Raw genomic sequence first — 24,392 nt, 5'->3', positions numbered from 1 at the left:
TGACAAAGAGGCGGGGGGGGGGGGAGTGAAAAAAAGTTGAAAGAAAAAAAAAAGTAACAATATTTATATATGGATAGCCTCTTCGATAAAACACAATTCAATTTCGGAAACTCGACTACAGTGAAACCTGCGAAGTTAACCACTTGCAGTGCACTGTAGTTGTCACTCAAAGAGGTTGATTTATATGATATACAGTAAAACCTGCGTAAGTTGACCACTTGCGGTGCACTACTTAAGTGGTTAACTTAAGCAGATGGCCAACTTAAAGAGGTTGATTTATATGATATAGGACTAATTCTGTACCGAAAATAGCGGTCAACTTAGACAGGTGGTCAACTTACAAGGGAATATGTAAATACAAAATAACAGGACATGTGACAAAGGGGGAGACTATGTGGTGAAGTGTGACTCTGTAACAAATTGGCAGGGGGGTGGAAAAAAGGTTGAAACAAAAAAGGAACAATATTTATGGATAGCCCTTTCGACAAAAAAACAATTCATTTTCGGAAACTCGACTACAGTGAAACCTGCGTAAGTTGATCACTTGCGGTGCACTACTTGAGTAGTCAACTTAAAGAGGTTGATTTGTATGATATAGGACTAATTCTGTACCGAAAATAGGGGTCAACTTCGACTGGTGGTCAACTTATGAGGATAGTCAACTTTACAGGTTTTACTGTATTATCTACGCTCCAAAACGATTCTCTCAATGCAGATGATTTAATTTTGTAATTAATGCTGATGTATTTTTTTTCTGAAGAGGTATTCAGGTCCATTGAATCCGAGTAACTTTGTCCAAAACCCGGCATTCCGGGATGAAAGCCAACACTAAGGTAACAAGAAATGTAACACCACGCATTTTTATGAGAATATGTAAATACAAAATAACAGGACATGTGACAAAGGGGGAGACTATGTGGTGAAGTGTGACCCTTTGTGACAAAGGGGCAGGGAGTGAAAAATAGTTGAAACAAAAAAGAAACTATATTTATGGACAGTCCCTTCGACAAAAAACAATTCAATTTCGGAAACTCGACTACAGTGAAACCTGTGTAAGTTGACCACTTGCGTTGCACTACTTTAGTGGTCAACTTAAAGAGGTTGATTTATATGATATATAAGACTAATTCTGTACCGAAAATAGCGATTAACTTCTAAGAGTGGTCAACTTTACAGGTTTTACTGTATTATATACGCTCCAAAACGTTTCTCTCAAAGCAGATGATTTAATTTTGTAATTAATGCTGATGTGTTTTTCTCTGAAGACGGTATTCAGATCTTCAAATCCGAGTAACTTCGTCCAAAATCCGGCATTCCGCGATGGAAGCCAACACTAACGTAACAAGAAATAGCGGCCAACTTAGACAGGTGATCAACTTTACAGGTTTTACTGTACAGTCGACGCTCGATATAACGACCATCTCCGTCCTAGAGAAAAAGGTCTTTATAACGAGTGGTCGTTATAAGAGGTATAAATTTAAAAAATGTACACCGTCATCATGCATGCCCAAGTAAATGCCCAAATGTTTTTTATCATAGGAATTTTTAGAAAAGTAGTGTGCAAAATATTATGACAGAATATTAAACAAGTTTTAAAGTAGAAAATATAGGGAGGAAAATATTACACACTTTCAGATCTGCTACTACTACCACAACAATTTCTGAAGATAAAACCAGAAACAGAAGTCTGCTTTTTTAGCAGACGTGATTTTTGCAAAACATTATTTTCTGTTTCAGATATAGGTGATAAATTGTGTTTCTCTTGCTTTCCAAAGAAACATTTAAAAGTCCCTCGAGAACCCCAAATCTTTAAAACCACTAAATTCAAACACCAAACTACCAATACATCTGTCAACTCCCTTTTCTTAGGAATCTGGAATTTTCTCGAATTTTCCTCCCATTATTTTTTCTGTGCTAGCTGTGGTGAATGGTTACCTCCCCCCCCCCACCCCTCTCAAAGTTGGATTTGACATTGAAAACTTCAGGCAAATGTCTGTAAACAATAATCAAGGTCATTTCAAGCTACAGATTTGTTTTATTGGAAAGAACACCAGAAATAGCGTCCCCTGAATTCGGTCGTTGTATTGGATTAGACGATTCAGAACGGTCGTTATAACGAAGGCAAATCAACGTAGAGTTCATAGGAACAAAGTTGGGACTTTTACTACTGGTCGTTATAATGGGACGGTCTTTATAATGTGTGGTCGTTATAATGAGCGTCAACTGTATTATCTAAACTTCAAGACGATTCTCTCAATGTCCATCGTTTTTTTAACAGTAATGCAGATGATTTTAATTTTGTAATTAATGCTGATGTATTTTTCTCTGAAGAGGTTATTCAGACCTTTAAATCCAAGTACCTTTGTCCAAAAGCCGGCATTCTCGGCTAAAAGTCAATTCTTTCCTCAACAAACAAGTTAAACATTTAAAGGCTTTGAATTGATGGATAGATTGAATGTTAACTTTCAAAGAACCTCTGTATCTTCAAAGTGCCTGCACTGAGCCAATGTTGGATTGTGGGTCGGAAGAATAACAACGCATTATAAGTGTTTAAAATTAAATTTCATTTATGAAAACAAGTGTTTGTTTCAGTTGTCTAGTGTTATTGATGCCTGAAGTATGTATAGAAGGTTCCTTGTGACTAAATCTCTGATTCATCCTCACGAACTGGAATAGTTGAGAAGGGTCGTTCACAAATAATGCCAGGGAAAGGAGGGTTCGTGAAATTGTGACAATTCGTGAGAAGGGAGAGGGTAACAAAAAAATGTGACATATACCTATATTATTACAACAATCTTCATATAAAAAATAGCCAATAATCGAGTATCCCGCGAGTTTTAACAATAAAACTCGTGCCACGGCATGATCATTTGATAATATGTTTTGGTAATGTTTAACATGCAGGGGAAGACTTTATTGTGACAAGGCTGAACTCGATCCGGTTACTTAACTGTTTTACGGGTAAGACTGTGTCATTTCAGGGGAATGAAAAAACGAAAAAATGGTCAACAATGAATGCTACCTATTGGGTTAGCATTTGATAAAATATTCAAAGCAAACGTGTCGCAAAACATTGAAAGTGCGTTTCTGAAAGCATTTACTCCTCCGTACATCTTACAGGCCTTATAAGATATGGCATCGATCGTAACTTATTTTCTGTCATGTATATTCAAACTTTTTTTTTCCACTTGATTTAGTTTTTCCTACACTTTTATGACATTGTTACGTCAGCTTACGGCTTTTTTGCATTGATTTTGAGGAGCGACATTTTAAGATAAAAGAAAAGTGTAAGCAATTTTATCCTCTACAAGTTTCTTCCATTACAATTTTAGAGATCGATGATATAATTTTAAAACTTTTATATCGATCTCTTAATTTCCGGATTTTTCTTTTTTTTTAAAGCTAAAACCGCATTATTATTTCAACCGAACAGGAAATGGTGTTGAATTGCTTCATTAAAATGTAGAAGCAATTTTTCATCCGTCATACCTTGATGGGCGATTTTATAGTGTGCTTAAAAAACAGAGTGACATGTGACAATGGGAGAAAAGTGAAGTGTAACGCTATGTGACAGAGGGAGAGGGACGTCAAATTTTTTGAATTAAAAAAAAAGCGCCATAACTTATGGGCAGCTCTTCAATCTTTCCTATTTTATTATGAAATCAATTTGGTACGAATAACCCACGGCAAGTAAGGCAGCACTTTGGTGATGACTGTGTACCTTTCGGGCTCACTGCATTCATCTCTGACACCAAAACTGACGAGTCCTTCCAATGTGTACCGTTCAGAGAAACTATCGTAGAACACCATGGGGGAGCCACTGTCTCCCATGCATATACTCGTGACTCCTTTCTCGAATCCTGCACAGTACATGTTAGACGTGATGGGGAAAAATTTCCCCTGTTTTTGGTAAGCCTTGGCACAGTGGTCACCTGGAAGGACGGGTAAAAAGGCCATGAAAAGGGATTCTGCGGGTAGGTTCCTTTCATTTATTCCCCAGCCGGCCACCTGAAAAGATTAGATTGATTTTATTATTCATGTTTATGCAGTGAGAAAACAGACAGAAACATGCAATTTGAAAATACAGGCTTCGGATGAAAAGATGTGCATCCATGGCAAAGGAAATTTTTTCCTAATTGTGGTCCTAACACGATAGTGTTGACTGTGTCTGATACATCGTTAAGGAAAGGAATGGGACCTTTCTTCGGGCATTTTTCAAAATTTAAGTCTTAAAGACGCGCTTGTAGACATCTGATAGTGTTATAGGAAATAAAATGGGTTCAGAAACTTTCCTCCAGTAATTTCTGCAAATTGAAGTCCCAAAAAGCGCAATTTTAGACGACTTTCGACAACATTCCCCGAGAAATTTTAAGAAATTGAATTTCTAAAACGTAATTTTTTATACCGCTATCAACAAAAAAGGAAAGAAATAGAACCAAGGACCTAATCTGTGGCTAAATCTCTATTTTAATTACCTTAAATAAAAATGATGTGCCCTTCCCCCACAGCAGGTGTAAATGAGACACGTAGTCGGATGTTAGGTAAAAAACAACCGCCCTCTCCTTGAAAATTTTCTGGATCCACCTTTGATTCCATGGTATTTGAAAATTATTCACATTATATATATGAAAAGTAACAATGTTTCAGTAATAAAGTGTTTTTTAAAACTCCATTGTTAAAATATTTTAAGGGATCACCTTTAAATTCAAATGAGCATCAACTTTAAAATTTTCAATAACAGTCCCCCTCTTCTATCAGATTTTTGCCCAGCATCAACATTCAACTTCATATGCCAAATTTCATTTAAGTGATTGCTTCAAAATTAAAATGAGATATTTCCACCTCATAATCCTAAAAGCGATTAAGATATTTTTGTGTATAATACCTACACAACCTTAGGTGCAGGAAAAATTTCTTTGTGGGTACTTACGATTCCACTTTTTCCTCGTCTGATATTGTCTGCCGTTGATTCCGTGTTGGGTAGACAAATGGGTTGGATGCGAGTAGAGTAGTGAATGTCGGGCGAGAATCGCACCAGGGCGATGTCAGAATCGTAAGTGGTTCTGTTGTAGTGCGGATTCATGGTCACGGTCAAATTCTAAAAAAAAAAAAAAGGAATTTCTATCACATCCAAAATCCATGACAAACTCGATACATATACAGTGGACTCTCTCTGAACACTCTGATGTTAACATACCGATATTCCGAACACATTTTGATGGTCCTGGCGAAACTCCATAGACTTAACATATGCTGAGCTCTCTGTACTATGAACACCCCAGCAGGGGTGTGCACAGAAATTTGGGGACCGTCCATATTGTTTACCCCTATATTTCATACCTAGTTTTATAAAATATTGGGGCCCCCCTTCAGGCTCAGGCCCGGGCCAACAGGTGTCCCTTCTCCCCCCCCTGCATGCCCCTGCACCCAGTATTATGACCGCTATTTGTAACCCCCTTCAGTTATTACCTCCCTATACTTAACATGTTCACAATCAATACTCAGTAATTCCCATTAACCAAAGTGGAAAATTTGAAACACCTTTCTCAATTTTATCACACTGGTTCGAGAGTATTAAGACGATGACGAGAAGAGGAAGAAAAATTGTTTTTGCGGATATTGCTGCATTACATAATTTGATGTCTCCGGGATGTCATTCATTTTCATATTGAAGTCTCATAGACGTCATTAATTTTTGCTTGAGTTATATACTTGGACATCTCCGAGATATCATTCATTTTGACTGGCGTTGTGAACTTTGGTGTTCCCGAGATGTCATTTATTTTGACTGGTGCTATGAACTTTGGTGTTCCCGATATATCATTCATTTTGACCGGCGTTGTGAATTTTTGGTGTCCTAGAAAGTTGAAATCTGGTACGTACACTCCTAGTGGGATTTAGTTATGCACCTCTCCTTTTGGTTGCATTCGGATGTTCCTAAGGGGATCTTTTACACCTTTTTGGGGAGAAATCATTATTAATATCAATGCAAACTCAAGTGGGGTTATGATTTGGCAAACACTTGGCGACATATCGCCAAGTTTTCTAGCCAACTTGGCGACAAATTTAGCAAATTTATTTTAAATTTGGTTTTGTTTTGACCACTATTGGCGATATTCAAAGAGTTAACCATTCAATCACATTAAAATGTCCAATATTGGGAAAATTAATCTGTATAAAACTTTTTTTTTGCTTCAGTTCGCAACAAACTTGGGGCAAAAATATTTAAAGTGTTTCTTTGCTTTCTCCAAAGCACTCCTAATAGCTTTAAATTGGCGTAAAAGGAAGTCATATGATGCACACATCAGCTCGTTTTCCTTTTACGCCAAGTCCAATAATTTACTGACACTACATCAGATTTGTTTCTATTAAGCTTACATCTCACCGTTCGTTTTAACACGTGCTTGTCGTCTGCTGCCGCATCCCGATGATATTTTCCGAAATACAGCTCAAAGGACCCCGGTTCATCGAAGCAATGGGCAGCGGTCAAAATGTGTCTCCTGTCTATGAGGGCTGCACCGCACACTACCATGGACTCGCCGCCAGAGACGGTTGCCACGGCTACCACCCAAGGCCACTGTCCGGCCACGGTGGGCTCTCCATTTGTTATCCGGTTGGTTGCACTCATCTTGGACTTGCCGCATTCTGAAAAATTTACTCCAGATTAGTGAATGATAAAATCAATGTCATTATTACGCTAGTTTTCAAAAATAGTACACGTGTATATTTTCTGTTGCGACCCATAGGCAGGGCATATGAATAAACATGATAAAACATCAATAACATGAGGCAGAGTCGAAGCAAAGGGATGTATAAGTGGACATTTTCAAGTTTTGAGTAAAACTCGTTTAAAGATAACATCCTATACTCAATTCAGCGAGAGCTGATAGAGGAAGTAAACAAAGAGGGTTACTACTTTCATGACTTACTCGCCCGATTGGCAATGCTGTTCGCATTGAAAGCGCGGACATTTCGCTTATCTGATTGGCGCTGTTTTCAATCATCCCAGCGCCAAGCAGACAGCGGTAACGCCAATTGTCACGTTGCTTTGTTTACGTCCACTATCAGCTCTCGCTAAATGGACTATAGGTAGGTTCAGTAAGTTACCGCCCTATAGCCAGGGCTAAGGCAGAAATACATGAAGTACACCGCCAGCTCAGTCAATTCCAGCCGAGGATTGTAATGTAAACTTACTGAATATCCATGCCTTGCCTTCAATCTTCGAGTTGATCCGAACCATTGCTTCGGTCACTCGCCTGATCAGTGCTAATTCTATATTAGCTACCAGTTTGTTTGGCACTCGAGGCTTCCTTAAGTTTTTTTCCACCTCCAGCTCATTCACTTCCTATGCCGGGCTGATGAGTGCTAATAAGCACGAAACTGCAATCCTCGGCTGGAATTGACTAAGCTGGCGGTGTATTTCATGTATCCTAGGTAGGCTTTGATTGAAATTTTTTTTCTAAATCATGCTGTATAACAGAACCTACAAGAGCTTACCAGAGCTCTATCTTGTTCCAAGACAGAGGAGAGGTTCACCTACCATGTGTACTGGTTATCTCCAGATTTTTAATTTTGCCACTGACATCCCTTTGCTTTTCACTGCTTCATATGAAGTACGTAGAAACAAAGTACCGTAAGTGGCAAAATTGAAAATTTAGATACAGCTATCATAGGGGCAGGGGGCGGATACAGGATTTCATTTTAGAGGGGGGCATGCTCAAAGATGTGCCTTATACGTACGGCAGTTATCTTAAACTCTACCTACAGAATACGAGCACACAACAGCTTTTGCTGCAACGCAAACCTAAAGCTCAGGCTGACGGTTCCATCTCACACTGTATCACAATGAGACTTAACTAAAAAATATTGGCCTTCAACCAGTTTTAATCTATCATTCAAGGTCACGCAACTTGCATATGTACTTTCAATTAAACGCTGTTGTTTAATTCCAAAATTAAAAAACAATATGTTAAATGACATTAAAATATTTCTAACTCGTACCTTATTATTTTTTAAATTAAAAAACTGAACTTCTGAGTAATTTCAAGCTCACGTCAGTTCAAAATGTGTGACTTTATTTTTCTGAATTTGTAAAACTGATTCATAAACAAAGTTTCTGCAGAAAATACAGCAAAACCAGTGTTGACCTTAAATAATCAAAAGTGATGATATTGCAAGGACTCTTTCCGACCTGAAACAAGCATTTCTAGCCCTGGAAAGGGATGCTAGTAAAAAATGCACCTTGTTGTCTACCAGAAGAAAACTAAATACATGAAGTGCTCCAGGGTAACAGACGCTGCTACCCACCTGCAAATTGGTACCTATACATTTGAAAAAGTTGATAGTTTTATCTGTCTGGGCTCTCTGAAGCCAATATAAACAACAATATTATTTCTGAAATACAAAGAAGAATTGGTTCTGCCATTATATGCTTCTACGGATTGAAAAAGTACTTAAAATCAAATTTACTCAAAAGGAAAACTAAATTTCTAATCTATCAATCTCTCATCAGACCTGAACTCACATACTCCTCAGAAACCTGGACATTGAGTCAATGTCCACTGTTTTATGTCAATATCATTGACATAAAACAATGAAAATGCCCTTGGTGTCTTTGAACGCCGCATTTTAAGGGCCATCTTTGGAGGAAAGGAGTTGGATGGTATTTGGCACAGGTGCTCTAATTTAGTCTGTATCATGCTTTTAAAGAACCTGATGTGGTCAAATTCATTAAAGTTCAAAGATTCAAATAGGCTAGCCGCGTATTAAGATTAAATTAAGAACTATCAACAAATCTTTTTTTGGCTAAACCTACAGGAGCTAGAACAAGGGGTCCGTCGACCTAGCTTCAGATGGGTTGATTGCTTTGATAAGGATTTTTCTACCTTAAAAGTGAAGAATTGGCAAGCCATGGCCAAAAAAAGAGAGGTCTGGAAAAAAAAATTGTTGAGAAGGCTAGATCCTACCCAGGGCTGTCGTGCCACTGAGGAAGGAAGAAATCGAAAGTGATTAGAAAATTCTCAAAAAAAAAATTTTTTTTGAAGTGCATACCTCCTTCGCAGATGGGCTTTCTAGCAGACCAGAATCCGTTCACACCACAGGTTATTTCCTCCTCTCCTTTCAAAGTATAGCCTGCCTCACACGAGTATTTTATACGAGTGTATTGCGGATATTCCTCCGGATTATCCGCTTTAGCAGGATATCGTCTTTGGTCTTGATTTGGGAACACTTGCACTTCCCCATTAACGACTTTTCCAGGGTTCTTGCAGTACATCAGTTCCTCCGCAGTTGGGATTTCTGAAACAGTGATACAAGTAATTGAATGGATGGCGGTAAAAACGTTGTATGTTGGTTTTCAGCAATTCTTTTTTCGGTATAAAAATGATTAATTTAGTCCAGATAATGAATCACCTGTGTTTTTATTTCATTTACATGGTCAGAGAATGGGCTAATTGGCATTGGTCTTGTAAATCAAGTGTTGAAAATTCATGGAAGAACGTTGTTTGTTGTAAACTTGCTTCGGGGCTTCCTTGCAATAGGAATGAGTTGGTAATTGAATTGAAAAAAGTTGTATGTTGCTCACCTTGGCCTGTTTAGTATATTGCACTAAGCAGGTTTTTTTTGGCTGTAGTGAAAAGTTGTTTTCAACATACAACGTTTTTTCGCCTCCCATTCAATTATTCCAGTTTATTTTCTCTTGTTTTTGCATCTCCCACGAAATTTCTGTTACATAGCTGTTGTTCAGGACAACCTGAACGTCAGTGAAAACGCCAGTTTTCCATTTTGTTTATCATCCTACACCTGATTGGTTACAATGGCTTGGTGGGTTCAAGGTAGTCGGTTAGCGAGATAGGCAAAGGCAATAAATATAATTGGTAGACACTTTTGTATTATAATGAGTTTTTTAATGTACTTTAATGGCTTCTTCATTTATTTGGTGAATTATACAGAATTTTGATGGAACCTTAAATGATTTTCTCCTGGTCTTGTTTATTTGGATAGTTTTTTCCATTTTAATGAAACCTTCGAAAGGGCTGTGACGCCAAGATTTTCTAAAATTCTTCATGACCGCGTAATTCTACTGACTTTAGATTTTAGGTAGCTCATGAAAATGAATTTACGTTCTTGAAAAACAATTACCGTTCGTTAATCACGAACGTTAGTCGAGGTCATGTATGTGACTTCAGTTTTTAGCGTTGACTTAAAATGGGTAACAAGATTTTTCTATTATAATTGTACACATCAGTTTGAAACATGCCTTGAAGGAACCTAATGTCCTGGCTGGTGACGGAACAGTAGATGTTGCCCTGTTCTGTCAAAGACAACGTCTACTGACGGAAAAATCTCTAAATTTTGGAAAACGTTTCGAAAAGGTATTCTGCCATGGCCATTTTTTTGCCCTTTTTAATGATAAAATTATGGATACAGCATCTCAGTGCTCAACGTGACAGCTCGTTACAGAAATATTATAGTCTACAATTACTGTCTGAAACGCATGAAACAAAAAAAAAAATAAATAAATAAAAAGTAAATAAATAAATAAATAAATAAAAAAATAAAAATTAAAAAAAAAAAAATCGGCTTGATAATCATTAGCTTTTTTTTTGCTGCAAATTCTATCGCATTAATAAAATAAAAGATTTTTCAATCATTTCACACCGATTAAATTAAATAATCTCTAACAAGTATCCGTAGAGGGTATGAAGTTTACGTACCTTTCTCGCAGTAGGGAAAACTAGTCGACCACATCCCATCCGATTCACAGATGGCAAAATTAAGTCCAATCAGTCTATGACCTGGATCGCAATAAAACTGAAGACGTGTATCTTGACGAAAACCTTCATCAGTTATGGATGGTTGGCGATGTCCTTGAGACGAATATATGACAACTTGACCGTTGGCGAGAGGACCAGGGTTATCACAGTACGACTCGAGGTCTAAAAGAATATGCAAAGGAGTGTTAGTGGCTCGGTCACCGAGTGCGACTCTCACAGACTTACCAACCTAGATAAAAGCCATGAGCCGACTTATACAAGAAACAAACTCGACTTTGATGATTTCCTCAACTGTCGTGTCTAACTTACAATAATTTTCAGAGAGCATCAAACAATGGCCGCGTTCGAATAAGGCGATTGGCTAACCCATAACTAACCAGAAGCGAGTAATGTTGTCACCTTAACAAGTTGTATCATAAGACGTTCTAACCTTCTAATAGCCTCATCTGTCGAGAGGATCAGATTAAGGCATGGGCACGTGTGGTAATTGCCCGCGACACTAAAGTTTAGGAGACACCAAATCAGTAACAAAAAAAAAAAAAAAAAAAAAAAAAAAAATCATACCTTCTTAAAGCAAGGTATAAACATTAAATCGAGAACTATCTTTAATATTTTAATCTCATTCACAAATTCCTAAATCATTCTAAGCTTAACACTACATTTATCCTATTGTTTCGTTTGAAACTCATATAATAGCTACTTTTGATACTTACAACTTATTGAAACCAGGCAGCATTTTACAACATCGAATATTATGAATATTTATTACACACATCACTTCTTTCCAATGAATATATCTATGCATTATGTATGATAACATGCATTACCGAACTTGGGATGATTGAAGTAATACACAAGTATCAAAACATTTCATTGCTACTCATAAGCAAGGGAGAAGGGAGCACCACAATAAGTTTGTGTCTTATGTCCTTAGATGTCATAGTTGGGCTATGCCTGACGATCAAACAATCATGCCCAGAATAACCGTATCTCGTAGCCGGTTGATAAGACCAAGTGGCATTTAGAAAAAGTTAAAAGCTTAAATGAAAACTTTAAACGGTATATACATGGTGTTCTGTTTTAACCTGAAAGACTTTCATTTTCGCAACCGTTAGCCTAGATGTATACTTCCAATTGCAAAAATTTTCAAAATCATATGCAAAGTTAAGATATTAAATGTTATAGGCAAAATGAAAAATGAGTCAAAAAATACGAAATTTAACTTTTTATACGGGCCCTAGGTCCCCTAACTAATATTTAGAGAAATATTCTCCATTGAAAAGTTTTACTAAAACAAAAAACTTGACATTTGTGCCATCAAATCTCAAGGAGATATTCTAGTTTGAAATTTTAAGAGACCATACAGAAGAGGAGATTGGAATTTAACGCTCTTTCTCAGAAGAATGACAAGTCGTCAAAGAAAGAAAAACAAGATATTTATATTTTTCATTGCTATTCAAAAATAAATACAAATGTTATGCCGTGATACGCAAAAGAACACAACAAAACCTCGAATAATTGGAAAAATCACACTCTAGGCACACATGTAATTTTAAACACTTGTTAACCGCTATATTTTCCCCCAAAAGGTGTTATTGACGGCGAGTGTTAACTGATGTAAGTCACAAAACGCTAAGTTTCATATCTCGGTGAATATTGGTGGTACTAATTTCAAACTTTTTGTGTTGGAATTATTTTTCAATGGAGATTATTTCCCTAAATATAAGTTAGGGTACCTGGGGTAGGGTGCATCATTTGCCCAACTATTCTAAAATTGTTTTGTCCCTAATTTAAAAACGTTCTCATATCACTAGATAGTATTCCTGTGAATTTTTATGAAAATCAAAATTAATTTAGGTATCCCACCTCAAGCAAGAAGTTTCTTTTTTAAGGTAAATGAACAATTATAACAATAAAAAGTGACTCAAAGTGCAATACTGGTAAATAATTTTTAAATTATTTAATTTAAATTGTACCTGTGTTAACTTTAACTGTTACCATTTTTTCAGTAACTTTCCATAACATATTTTGTAACTGTAACAGTTCAGGTTCACTATTTGTTTTCAACTTTCTACCGTTTTCTTCTTACCATACAACTACTAATGCTAGTTCTTTAAGTTTTCTTCTTGTTATTCTATGCATATGTGTTGTAAATTACTTAAATAAGTTAATATATTCTATTTTAATTCATAAGGTGCATGAATTTTTGAAAGTAACATATTTTGAAAACTTTTAATAAACATGAGTGAATCAGCTGCTGTTGAATTAGTGACATTTTTTCCACAAACAAAGCCTTGTTCATCTGTACAAAAGGTAAAAGTCAAAACCAGACAATCTTTAACAGTATTTGAACTTGGAAGTGGAATAACTCAAGAGGACTCGGAATTTAAGGGTTCATGTTTACCCACTAACTTGCAAGTGCTTCGTTGCTTGATGTATCATATTGAGAAAGGTGCTGATCGGAATCTTACCAAATGGGAGTCTTCAAAACTTGTCTTGTCAAAAATATCTGATTTCTATGCAAAAGCAAACATTCCAATGATTACTGAACGTAAATCCTGTGAGAAAATACTAAAACTTCATGAAAACAACACAAAATTAAAAGCAATTCCTCTTCAAAGAAGAAATACAACGAATTCTATTAATAAAGTAAAGAAAATGGATGAAGAATTATCTAAAACATTTTCATTATGACTTAAAAGTGTAGAATGCCTTATAAAAAATTCAGAAGATTTAGCTTTTCTTCAATCTATGAAAAATGATCGTCTAGCAACCTTTGGTTCACATGATAAAATATTACAGCAAAAAATTGAGCGTCGGGAAATGCGTGAAATATCAAAAGCAGCATTTTATGAAAAAGTAGTCAAGGAAACAAGCAACATTAATACAAGTTTTAATTCAGCTATTATTAATGAAATTGAAAGAGATGAAAATAGTGATGTAAGTGAGGCAAGTGATGAGACAGATCCGAGAGATTAGATTTAAAATGCTCATACCAGAAATCATCCTCGTACAGTACGAACTGGTACATATGCTTTTATTCCACATGATATTATAAAACGACCTGATGTTATATCATTAGCAACACATTTAAAAATGACACTAGCACAGCAAGCTTCATACACTAAAGTTTTAATAGCAGAAGCTGATTGTGATTCATCCAAAATTTCAGCATCATATGCAACAGACAGAGCAAGACGATCAAGTGACAGAGACATTGCCAAAGCTTGTAAAGATCAATGGAATGCTTATGATTTGGCAACTTTGCACTGGCATTCTAAACTCTTACCAACTTTAACAAATCAAAATATTGCCGAAGAAAAGCTTGCAGTTATAGTGGGTAATTCGTATGAAGTTAAGGTTCTTGTTGTACCAGCATATCCACCAGGAACAGACAAAAAAAAAAAAAAAAAAAAAAAAAAAAAAAAAAAACGGCGATATCATTGCTAATTTAACAATTAATTTGCTAAATTCATGGAACTGTTCTGACTCAGTAGTTAATGTGTCATTTGACACAATTGCTTCTAATACAGGACATATAACTGCAGCATGTGTAGCTATTTAAGAGCTTTTGGGTAAAGCGCTCCTGTGATCAGCTTGCGTACCATTGGAGAAATTATATTGTCACATGTGTTTGACAATTTAAAAATTGAAGCATCGAAGTCACCAAACATATTTGTGTTTAAAAGATTTGACAAACATTATACATTACTGCAGTTTGTGGAAGAAAGATATACCACTAATATACCTAAAAATTTATCCAAATTTGATGACAGTTCATTCAGTGAGTCTGCAAAAAGATTAATTGACGAGTGCAAAAACAATGTTATCAAATTAGCTAAATCAAATGTTGTTTTGCAGAGGTGATTACTTAGAATTTGTTCAACTTTGTCTTTTATTCTCAGTAAACGATCCAAATGAGATAACTGCACCAATTTTAAACGCCCAGGAGCTTTACATAAAGCACGATGGATGGAAAAATTAATTTATTCAATCAAAATTTGCTTATTTCAAAATTAAATCCAAGAACTACCAACTTCAACAATAACTACACATCAAAAAGATTTAAAATTTAGAAACTTTGTTAATTTCGTCACTTTGGTACATAGTTCATGGTGGATGACATGCACTTCTGTCTTTTATGCACCATGGAATGACTTGCAATTCTTTCATTTACTTATAAAATACAGTATTATTAATTCAGAAATTTCTGGAAGTCCAATTAATGCTTTTAAAAATCACCTTTGGTATCTGACAGAAGAAACTACCTCTAGCACTATGGAGTGATAAATTGCCTGAAGCAGACCGACGTGATCTTGCTGATAGTATGTTAGTATTAGAACAGCTAATCTTTCTAATCCAAAACACAGATTTGGTATGGGTTTTTGAAAACCAGTTTCCAACACAAATTCATTTATCATCAACACTGTCTGATTTTGTTGGCATTGATTCCTGGTTTTGATTTTTAATTTTGAAGTTAGATTCAGAATTCATGGTGGAAGATGTTAAACAGTGGTCAAATTGTATTTCCTATCAGACTTCAAAGACTAATTTGAAAGGAATCAGTGTAGTAAACGATTGTGCTGAGCGAGAAATAAAGCGGACCAATGACTTTTTAATATCAGCCAAAACAGAAGATCATTGCCAGAATGTATTACAAGCAGTTGAGCATGATCGAAAACAACTCTCAAATATTCGCAAAAAGAGGAAAATTGATTAAAAACTAACTTTTAAACCGAACTTTAATATTTATCAAAGTAATATTACGAAATATACTGTAAATTTGCTTCAGTAAACCAAATAATTCTCTCAGTAATAAAATAAATATAAAAAATTGCTTAATTTGTTATTTTTCTGAGTTTTCGTAACTTTCAACTGTCAGGTGACACACATAAATATTGTTCAAAGTGGGAAAAATTTCACACAAATTATTAATTTTGTATGTAGAATAAAAATAGCTTAGGGACAAGGCATTTGTAAACGAAAAAAAAATTGACGGGGCGTATGATGCACCCTAACCTGGGGCCCGCATAAAAAGTTAAATTTTGTATTTCTTGACTTATTTTTATTTTCAATTCAAACTTTCAGTAACCTAACTCTGCATCTGATTTTGAACATTTTTGCAACTGGAAGTATACATCTAGGACTAACGGTTGCGAAAACAAAGATCTTGCTGGTTAAAACGGAACACTCTGTATATTATACAGGGTGTGTATAACATGTTCTTCACAAAACCCTCAACCCCCAAGAAAAATATTTAATCACGATACATCTAGATGCCTTAAAACGATATTTCTTCTGCAAATCCAGTGATTTGAAAATAGATATTCCAAAGTATTCTTAACGATCTGAGGCTACTGGCTACTGAGGAGAATCACCTAGATAGTAGGTTATGTCAGTATATGGTTATTTGCCATGTGGCCATTCAATGAGTTGGAACTAGTTCAAAATAAATGGGACAGCTCTGCGAAGAATTAATAAGTCATTGAGAAGATAACGCCGAAAGTTAATCTTGGATTATAGCACTGAATTTTAGTGTGGAAGCCCCTCTTTTAATACCCCCTCCCCACACACATCCTTACAATGAATCGGCTAATGAGCCCAGGCATAAAAGTTTAAGATTCACTAGTGATGAATAGACTGCTGGTGGTGCATAATAAAAGTTCAATTAAACTTCATATCAGGGACCAGGGCTGTAGAGTCGGAGAGGAAATGACCGACTCCGACTCTGACTAAGAAAATTTTAGAACCTCAGATTCCGTTACTCTAAAATCAGTCCGACTCCGCAAGCACTGGCAGAGTTGCGGGCATTGAGGGAATTTGACCGACTCCGACTTTCGGAAGTTTAAACTTTCGAATCCCGACTCAGACTCCTTTACTCCAAAATGAGTCCGACTCCGAAAGCACTGGCAGAGTTGCGGGCTTTGAAGGAATTTGACCGACTCCGACTTTCGGAAGTTTAAACTTTCGAATCCCGACTCAGACTCCTTTACTCCAAAATGAGTCCGACTCCGAAAGCACTGGCACAGTTGCGGGCTTTGAGGGAATTTGACCGACTCCGACTTTCGGAAGTTTAAACTTTCGAATCCCGACTCAGACTCCTTTACTCCAAAATGAGTCCGACTCCGAAAGCACTGGCAGAGTTGCGGGCTTTGAAGGAATTTGACCGACTCCGACTTTCGGAAGTTTAAACTTTCGAATCCCGACTCAGACTCCTTTACCCCAAAATCAGTCCGACTCCGCAAGCACTGGCACAGTTGCGGGCTTTGAGGGAATTTGACCGACTCCGACTTTCGGAAGTTTAAACTTTCGAATCCCGACTCAGACTCCTTTACCCCAAAATCAGTCCGACTCCGCAAGCACTGGCACAGTTGCGGGCTTTGAGGGAATTTGACCGACTCCGACCTTCGGAAGTTTAAACTTTCGAATCCCGACTCAGACTCCTTTACTCCGAAATCAGTCCGACTCCGCAAGCACTGGCACAGTTGCGGGCTTTGAGGGAATTTGACCGACTCCGACTTTCGGAAGTTTAAACTTTCGAATCCCGACTCAGACTCCTTTACCCCAAAATCAGTCCGACTCCGCAAGCACTGGCACAGTTGCGGGCTTTGAGGGAATTTGACCGACTCCGACTTTCGGAAGTTTAAACTTTCGAATCCCGACTCAGACTCCTTTACTCCAAAATGAGTCCGACTCCGAAAGCACTGGCAGAGTTGCGGGCTTTGAAGGAATTTGACCGACTCCGACTTTCGGAAGTTTAAACTTTCGAATCCCGACTCAGACTCCTTTACCCCAAAATCAGTCCGACTCCGCAAGCACTGGCACAGTTGCGGGCTTTGAGGGAATTTGACCGACTCCGACCTTCGGAAGTTTAAACTTTCGAATCCCGACTCAGACTCCTTTACTCCGAAATCAGTCCGACTCCGCAAGCACTGGCACAGTTGCGGGCTTTGAGGGAATTTGACCGACTCCGACTTTAGGAAATTTAAACTTTCGAATCCCGACTCAGACTCCTTTACCCCAAAATCAGTCCGACTCCGCAAGCACTGGCACAGTTGCGGGCTTTGAGGGAATTTGACCGACTCCGACTTTCGGAAGTTTAAACTTTCGAATCCCGACTCAGACTCCTTTACCCCAAAATCAGTCCGACTCCGCAAGCACTGGCACAGTTGCGGGCTTTGAGGGAATTTGACCGACTCCGACCTTCGGAAGTTTAAACTTTCGAATCCCGACTCAGACTCCTTTACCCCAAAATCAGTCCGACTCCGCAAGCACTGGCACAGTTGCGGGCTTTGAGGGAATTTGACCGACTCCGACTTTCGGAAGTTTAAAATTTCGAATCCCGACTCAGACTCCTTTACTCCAAAATCAGTCCGACTCCGCAAGCACTGGCACAGTTGCGGGCTTTGAGGGAATTTGACCGACTCCGACTTTAGGAAATTTAAACTTTCGAATCCCGACACAGACTCCTTTACTCCAAAATGAGTCCGACTCCGAAAGCACTGGCACAGTTGCGGGCTTTGAAGGAATTTGACCGACTCCGACTTTCGGAAGTTTAAACTTTCGAATCCCGACTCAGACTCCTTTACCCCAAAATCAGTCCGACTCCGCAAGCACTGGCACAGTTGCGGGCTTTGAGGGAATTTGACCGACTCCGACCTTCGGAAGTTTAAACTTTCGAATCCCGACTCAGACTCCTTTACTCCGAAATCAGTCCGACTCCGCAAGCACTGGCACAGTTGCGGGCTTTGAGGGAATTTGACCGACTCCGACTTTAGGAAATTTAAACTTTCGAATCCCGACTCAGACTCCTTTACCCCAAAATCAGTCCGACTCCGCAAGCACTGGCACAGTTGCGGGCTTTGAGGGAATTTGACCGACTCCGACTTTCGGAAGTTTAAACTTTCGAATCCCGACTCAGACTCCTTTACCCCAAAATCAGTCCGACTCCGCAAGCACTGGCACAGTTGCGGGCTTTGAGGGAATTTGACCGACTCCGACTTTCGGAAGTTTAAACTTTCGAATCCCGACTCAGACTCCTTTACTCCAAAATGAGTCCGACTCCGAAAGCACTGGCAGAGTTGCGGGCTTTGAAGGAATTTGACCGACTCCGACTTTCGGAAGTTTAAACTTTCGAATCCCGACTCAGACTCCTTTACCCCAAAATCAGTCCGACTCCGCAAGCACTGGCACAGTTGCGGGCTTTGAGGGAATTTGACCGACTCCGACCTTCGGAAGTTTAAACTTTCGAATCCCGACTCAGACTCCTTTACTCCGAAATCAGTCCGACTCCGCAAGCACTGGCACAGTTGCGGGCTTTGAGGGAATTTGACCGACTCCGACTTTAGGAAATTTAAACTTTCGAATCCCGACTCAGACTCCTTTACCCCAAAATCAGTCCGACTCCGCAAGCACTGGCACAGTTGCGGGCTTTGAGGGAATTTGACCGACTCCGACTTTCGGAAGTTTAAACTTTCGAATCCCGACTCAGACTCCTTTACTCCAAAATGAGTCCGACTCCGAAAGCACTGGCAGAGTTGCGGGCTTTGAAGGAATTTGACCGACTCCGACTTTCGGAAGTTTAAACTTTCGAATCCCGACTCAGACTCCTTTACCCCAAAATCAGTCCGACTCCGCAAGCACTGGCACAGTTGCGGGCTTTGAGGGAATTTGACCGACTCCGACCTTCGGAAGTTTAAACTTTCGAATCCCGACTCAGACTCCTTTACTCCGAAATCAGTCCGACTCCGCAAGCACTGGCACAGTTGCGGGCTTTGAGGGAATTTGACCGACTCCGACTTTCGGAAGTTTAAAATTTCGAATCCCGACTCAGACTCCTTTACTCCAAAATCAGTCCGACTCCGCAAGCACTGGCACAGTTGCGGGCTTTGAGGGAATTTGACCGACTCCGACTTTAGGAAATTTAAACTTTCGAATCCCGACTCAGACTCCTTTACTCCAAAATGAGTCCGACTCCGAAAGCACTGGCACAGTTGCGGGCTTTGAAGGAATTTGACCGACTCCGACTTTCGGAAGTTTAAACTTTCGAATCCCGACTCAGACTCCTTTACCCCAAAATCAGTCCGACTCCGCAAGCACTGGCACAGTTGCGGGCTTTGAGGGAATTTGACCGACTCCGACCTTCGGAAGTTTAAACTTTCGAATCCCGACTCAGACTCCTTTACTCCGAAATCAGTCCGACTCCGCAAGCACTGGCACAGTTGCGGGCTTTGAGGGAATTTGACCGACTCCGACTTCAGGAAATTTAAACTTTCGAATCCCGACTCATACTCCTTTACCCCAAAATCAGTCCGACTCCGCAAGCACTGGCACAGTTGCGGGCTTTGAGGGAATTTGACCGACTCCGACTTTCGGAAGTTTAAACTTTCGAATCCCGACTCAGACTCCTTTACCCCAAAATCAGTCCGACTCCGCAAGCACTGGCACAGTTGCGGGCTTTGAGGGAATTTGACCGACTCCGACTTTCGGAAGTTTAAAATTTCGAATCCCGACTCAGACTCCTTTACCCCAAAATCAGTCCGACTCCGCAAGCACTGGCACAGTTGCGGGCTTTGAGGGAATTTGACCGACTCCGACTTTCGGAAGTTTAAAATTTCGAATCCCGACTCAGACTCCTTTACTCCAAAATCAGTCCGACTCCGCAAGCACTGGCACAGTTGCGGGCATTGAGGGAATTTGACCGACTCCGACTTTCGGAAGTTTAAACTTTCGAATCCCGACTCAGACTCCTTTACTCCAAAATGAGTCCGACTCCGAAAGCACTGGCAGAGTTGCGGGCTTTGAAGGAATTTGACCGACTCCGACTTTCGGAAGTTTAAACTTTCGAATCCCGACTCAGACTCCTTTACTCCAAAATGAGTCCGACTCCGAAAGCACTGGCAGAGTTGCGGGCTTTGAAGGAATTTGACCGACTCCGACTTTCGGAAGTTTAAACTTTCGAATCCCGACTCAGACTCCTTTACCCCAAAATCAGTCCGACTCCGCAAGCACTGGCACAGTTGCGGGCTTTGAGGGAATTTGACCGACTCCGACCTTCGGAAGTTTAAACTTTCGAATCCCGACTCAGACTCCTTTACTCCGAAATCAGTCCGACTCCGCAAGCACTGGCACAGTTGCGGGCTTTGAGGGAATTTGACCGACTCCGACTTTAGGAAATTTAAACTTTCGAATCCCGACTCAGACTCCTTTACCCCAAAATCAGTCCGACTCCGCAAGCACTGGCACAGTTGCGGGCTTTGAGGGAATTTGACCGACTCCGACTTTCGGAAGTTTAAACTTTCGAATCCCGACTCAGACTCCTTTACCCCAAAATCAGTCCGACTCCGCAAGCACTGGCACAGTTGCGGGCTTTGAGGGAATTTGACCGACTCCGACTTTAGGAAGTTTAAACTTTCGAATCCCGACTCAGACTCCTTTACCCCAAAATCAGTCCGACTCCGCAAGCACTGGCACAGTTGCGGGCTTTGAGGGAATTTGACCGACTCCGACCTTCGGAAGTTTAAACTTTCGAATCCCGACTCAGACTCCTTTACTCCGAAATCAGTCCGACTCCGCAAGCACTGGCACAGTTGCGGGCTTTGAGGGAATTTGACCGACTCCGACTTTAGGAAATTTAAACTTTCGAATCCCGACTCAGACTCCTTTACCCCAAAATCAGTCCGACTCCGCAAGCACTGGCACAGTTGCGGGCTTTGAGGGAATTTGACCGACTCCGACTTTCGGAAGTTTAAACTTTCGAATCCCGACTCAGACTCCTTTACCCCAAAATCAGTCCGACTCCGCAAGCACTGGCACAGTTGCGGGCTTTGAGGGAATTTGACCGACTCCGACTTTAGGAAGTTTAAACTTTCGAATCCCGACTCAGACTCCTTTACCCCAAAATCAGTCCGACTCCGCAAGCACTGGCACAGTTGCGGGCTTTGAGGGAATTTGACCGACTCCGACTTTCGGAAGTTTAAAATTTCGAATCCCGACTCAGACTCCTTTACTCCAAAATCAGTCCGACTCCGCAAGCACTGGCACAGTTGCGGGCTTTGAGGGAATTTGACCGACTCCGACTTTAGGAAGTTTAAACTTTCGAATCCCGACTCAGACTCCTTTACCCCAAAATCAGTCCGACTCCGCAAGCACTGGCACAGTTGCGGGCTTTGAGGGAATTTGACCGACTCCGACTTTCGGAAGTTTAAAATTTCGAATCCCGACTCAGACTCCTTTACTCCAAAATCAGTCCGACTCCGCAAGCACTGGCACAGTTGCGGGCTTTGAGGGAATTTGACCGACTCCGACTTTCGGAAGTTTAAACTTTCGAATCCCGACTCAGACTCCTTTACCCCAAAATCAGTCCGACTCCGCAAGCACTGGCACAGTTGCGGGCTTTGAGGGAATTTGACCGACTCCGACTTTCGGAAGTTTAAAATTTTGAATCCCGACTCAGACTCCTTTACTCCAAAATCAGTCCGACTCCGCAAGCACTGGCACAGTTGCGGGCTTTGAGGGAATTTGACCGACTCCGACTTTCGGAAGTTTAAACTTTCGAATCCCGACTCAGACTCCTTTACCCCAAAATCAGTCCGACTCCGCAAGCACTGGCACAGTTGCGGGCTTTGAGGGAATTTGACCGACTCCGACCTTCGGAAGTTTAAAATTTCGAATCCCGACTCAGACTCCTTTACTCCGAAATCAGTCCGACTCCGCAAGCACTGGCACAGTTGCGGGCTTTGAGGGAATTTGACCGACTCCGACTTTCGGAAGTTTAAACTTTCGAATCCCGACTCAGACTCCTTTACCCCAAAATCAGTCCGACTCCGCAAGCACTGGCACAGTTGCGGGCTTTGAGGGAATTTGACCGACTCCGACCTTCGGAAGTTTAAACTTTCGAATCCCGACTCAGACTCCTTTACTCCGAAATCAGTCCGACTCCGCAAGCACTGGCACAGTTGCGGGCTTTGAGGGAATTTGACCGACTCCGACTTTAGGAAGTTTAAACTTTCGAATCCCGACTCAGACTCCTTTACCCCAAAATCAGTCCGACTCCGCAAGCACTGGCACAGTTGCGGGCTTTGAGGGAATTTGACCGACTCCGACTTTAGGAAGTTTAAACTTTCGAATCCCGACTCAGACTCCTTTACCCCAAAATCAGTCCGACTCCGCAAGCACTGGAACAGTTGCGGGCTTTGAGGGAATTTGACCGACTCCGACTTTAGGAAGTTTAAACTTTCGAATCCCGACTCAGACTCCTTTACTCCAAAATCAGTCCGACTCCGCAAGCACTGGCACAGTTGCGGGCTTTGAGGGAATTTGACCGACTCCGACTTTAGGAAATTTAAACTTTCGAATCCCGACTCAGACTCCTTTACTCCGAAATGAGTCCGACTCCGCAAGCACTGGCAGAGTTGCGGGCATTGAGGGAATTTGACCGACTCCGACTTTCGGAAGTTTAAACTTTCGAATCCCGACTCAGACTCCTTTACTCCGAAATCAGTCCGACTCCGCAAGCACTGGCACAGTTGCGGGCTTTGAGGGAATTTGACCGACTCCGACTTTAGGAAATTTAAACTTTCGAATCCCGACTCAGACTCCTTTACCCCAAAATCAGTCCGACTCCGCAAGCACTGGCACAGTTGCGGGCTTTGAGGGAATTTGACCGACTCCGACTTTCGGAAGTTTAAACTTTCGAATCCCGACTCAGACTCCTTTACCCCAAAATCAGTCCGAGTCCGCAAGCACTGGCACAGTTGCGGGCTTTGAGGGAATTTGACCGACTCCGACTTTCGGAAGTTTAAAATTTCGAATCCCGACTCAGACTCCTTTACTCCAAAATCAGTCCGACTCCGCAAGCACTGGCACAGTTGCGGGCTTTGAGGGAATTTGACCGACTCCGACTTTCGGAAGTTTAAAATTTCGAATCCCGACTCAGACTCCTTTACTCCAAAATCAGTCCGACTCCGCAAGCACTGGCACAGTTGCGGGCTTTGAGGGAATTTGACCGACTCCGACTTTAGGAAGTTTAAACTTTCGAATCCCGACTCAGACTCCTTTACCCCAAAATCAGTCCGACTCCGCAAGCACTGGCACAGTTGCGGGCTTTGAGGGAATTTGACCGACTCCGACTTTCGGAAGTTTAAACTTTCGAACCCCGACTCAGACTCCTTTACTCCAAAATCAGTCCGACTCCGCAAGCACTGGCACAGTTGCGGGCTTTGAGGGAATTTGACCGACTCCGACTTTCGGAAGTTTAAACTTTCGAACCCCGACTCAGACTCCTTTACCCCAAAATCAGTCCGACTCCGCAAGCACTGGTACAGTTGCGGGCTTTGAGGGAATTTGACCGACTCCGACTTTCGGAAGTTTAAACTTTCGAATCCCGACTCAGACTCCTTTACCCCAAAATCAGTCCGACTCCGCAAGCACTGGCACAGTTGTGGGCTTTGAAGGAATTTGACCGACTCCGACTTTCGGAAGTTTAAAATTTCGAATCCCGACTCAGACTCCTTTACTCCAAAATCAGTCCGACTCCGAAAGCACTGGCAGAGTTGCGGGCTTTGAGGGAATTTGACCGACTCCGACTTTCGGAAGTTTAAACTTTCGAACCCCAAC

At 40.4% G+C, this 24,392-nt stretch overlaps 1 protein-coding gene across 1 annotated transcript; it reads right to left on the bottom strand.

Moving 5' to 3' along the window:
- Nucleotides 1-3,635: 3,635 nt before the first annotated feature.
- Nucleotides 3,636-9,278, bottom strand: LOC129226482 (limulus clotting factor C-like). The gene is made up of 4 exons (XM_054861093.1): nt 9,052-9,278; nt 6,386-6,645; nt 4,931-5,098; nt 3,636-4,008 (listed from the first exon to the last, which is right to left on the bottom strand). The coding sequence occupies exons 1-4, from the start codon at nt 9,272-9,274 to the stop codon at nt 3,655-3,657; spliced, it is 1,005 nt and encodes a 334-aa protein (XP_054717068.1). The 5' UTR covers nt 9,275-9,278; the 3' UTR covers nt 3,636-3,654.
- Between the last annotated feature and the right edge of the window lie 15,114 nt (nt 9,279-24,392).

The sequence above is a fragment of the Uloborus diversus genome, chromosome 7 (genome assembly GCF_026930045.1).
Source record: "Uloborus diversus isolate 005 chromosome 7, Udiv.v.3.1, whole genome shotgun sequence".
Lineage (NCBI taxonomy): Eukaryota > Metazoa > Arthropoda > Arachnida > Araneae > Uloboridae > Uloborus > Uloborus diversus.
This window is presented reverse-complemented; position numbering and strand designations above follow the sequence as displayed.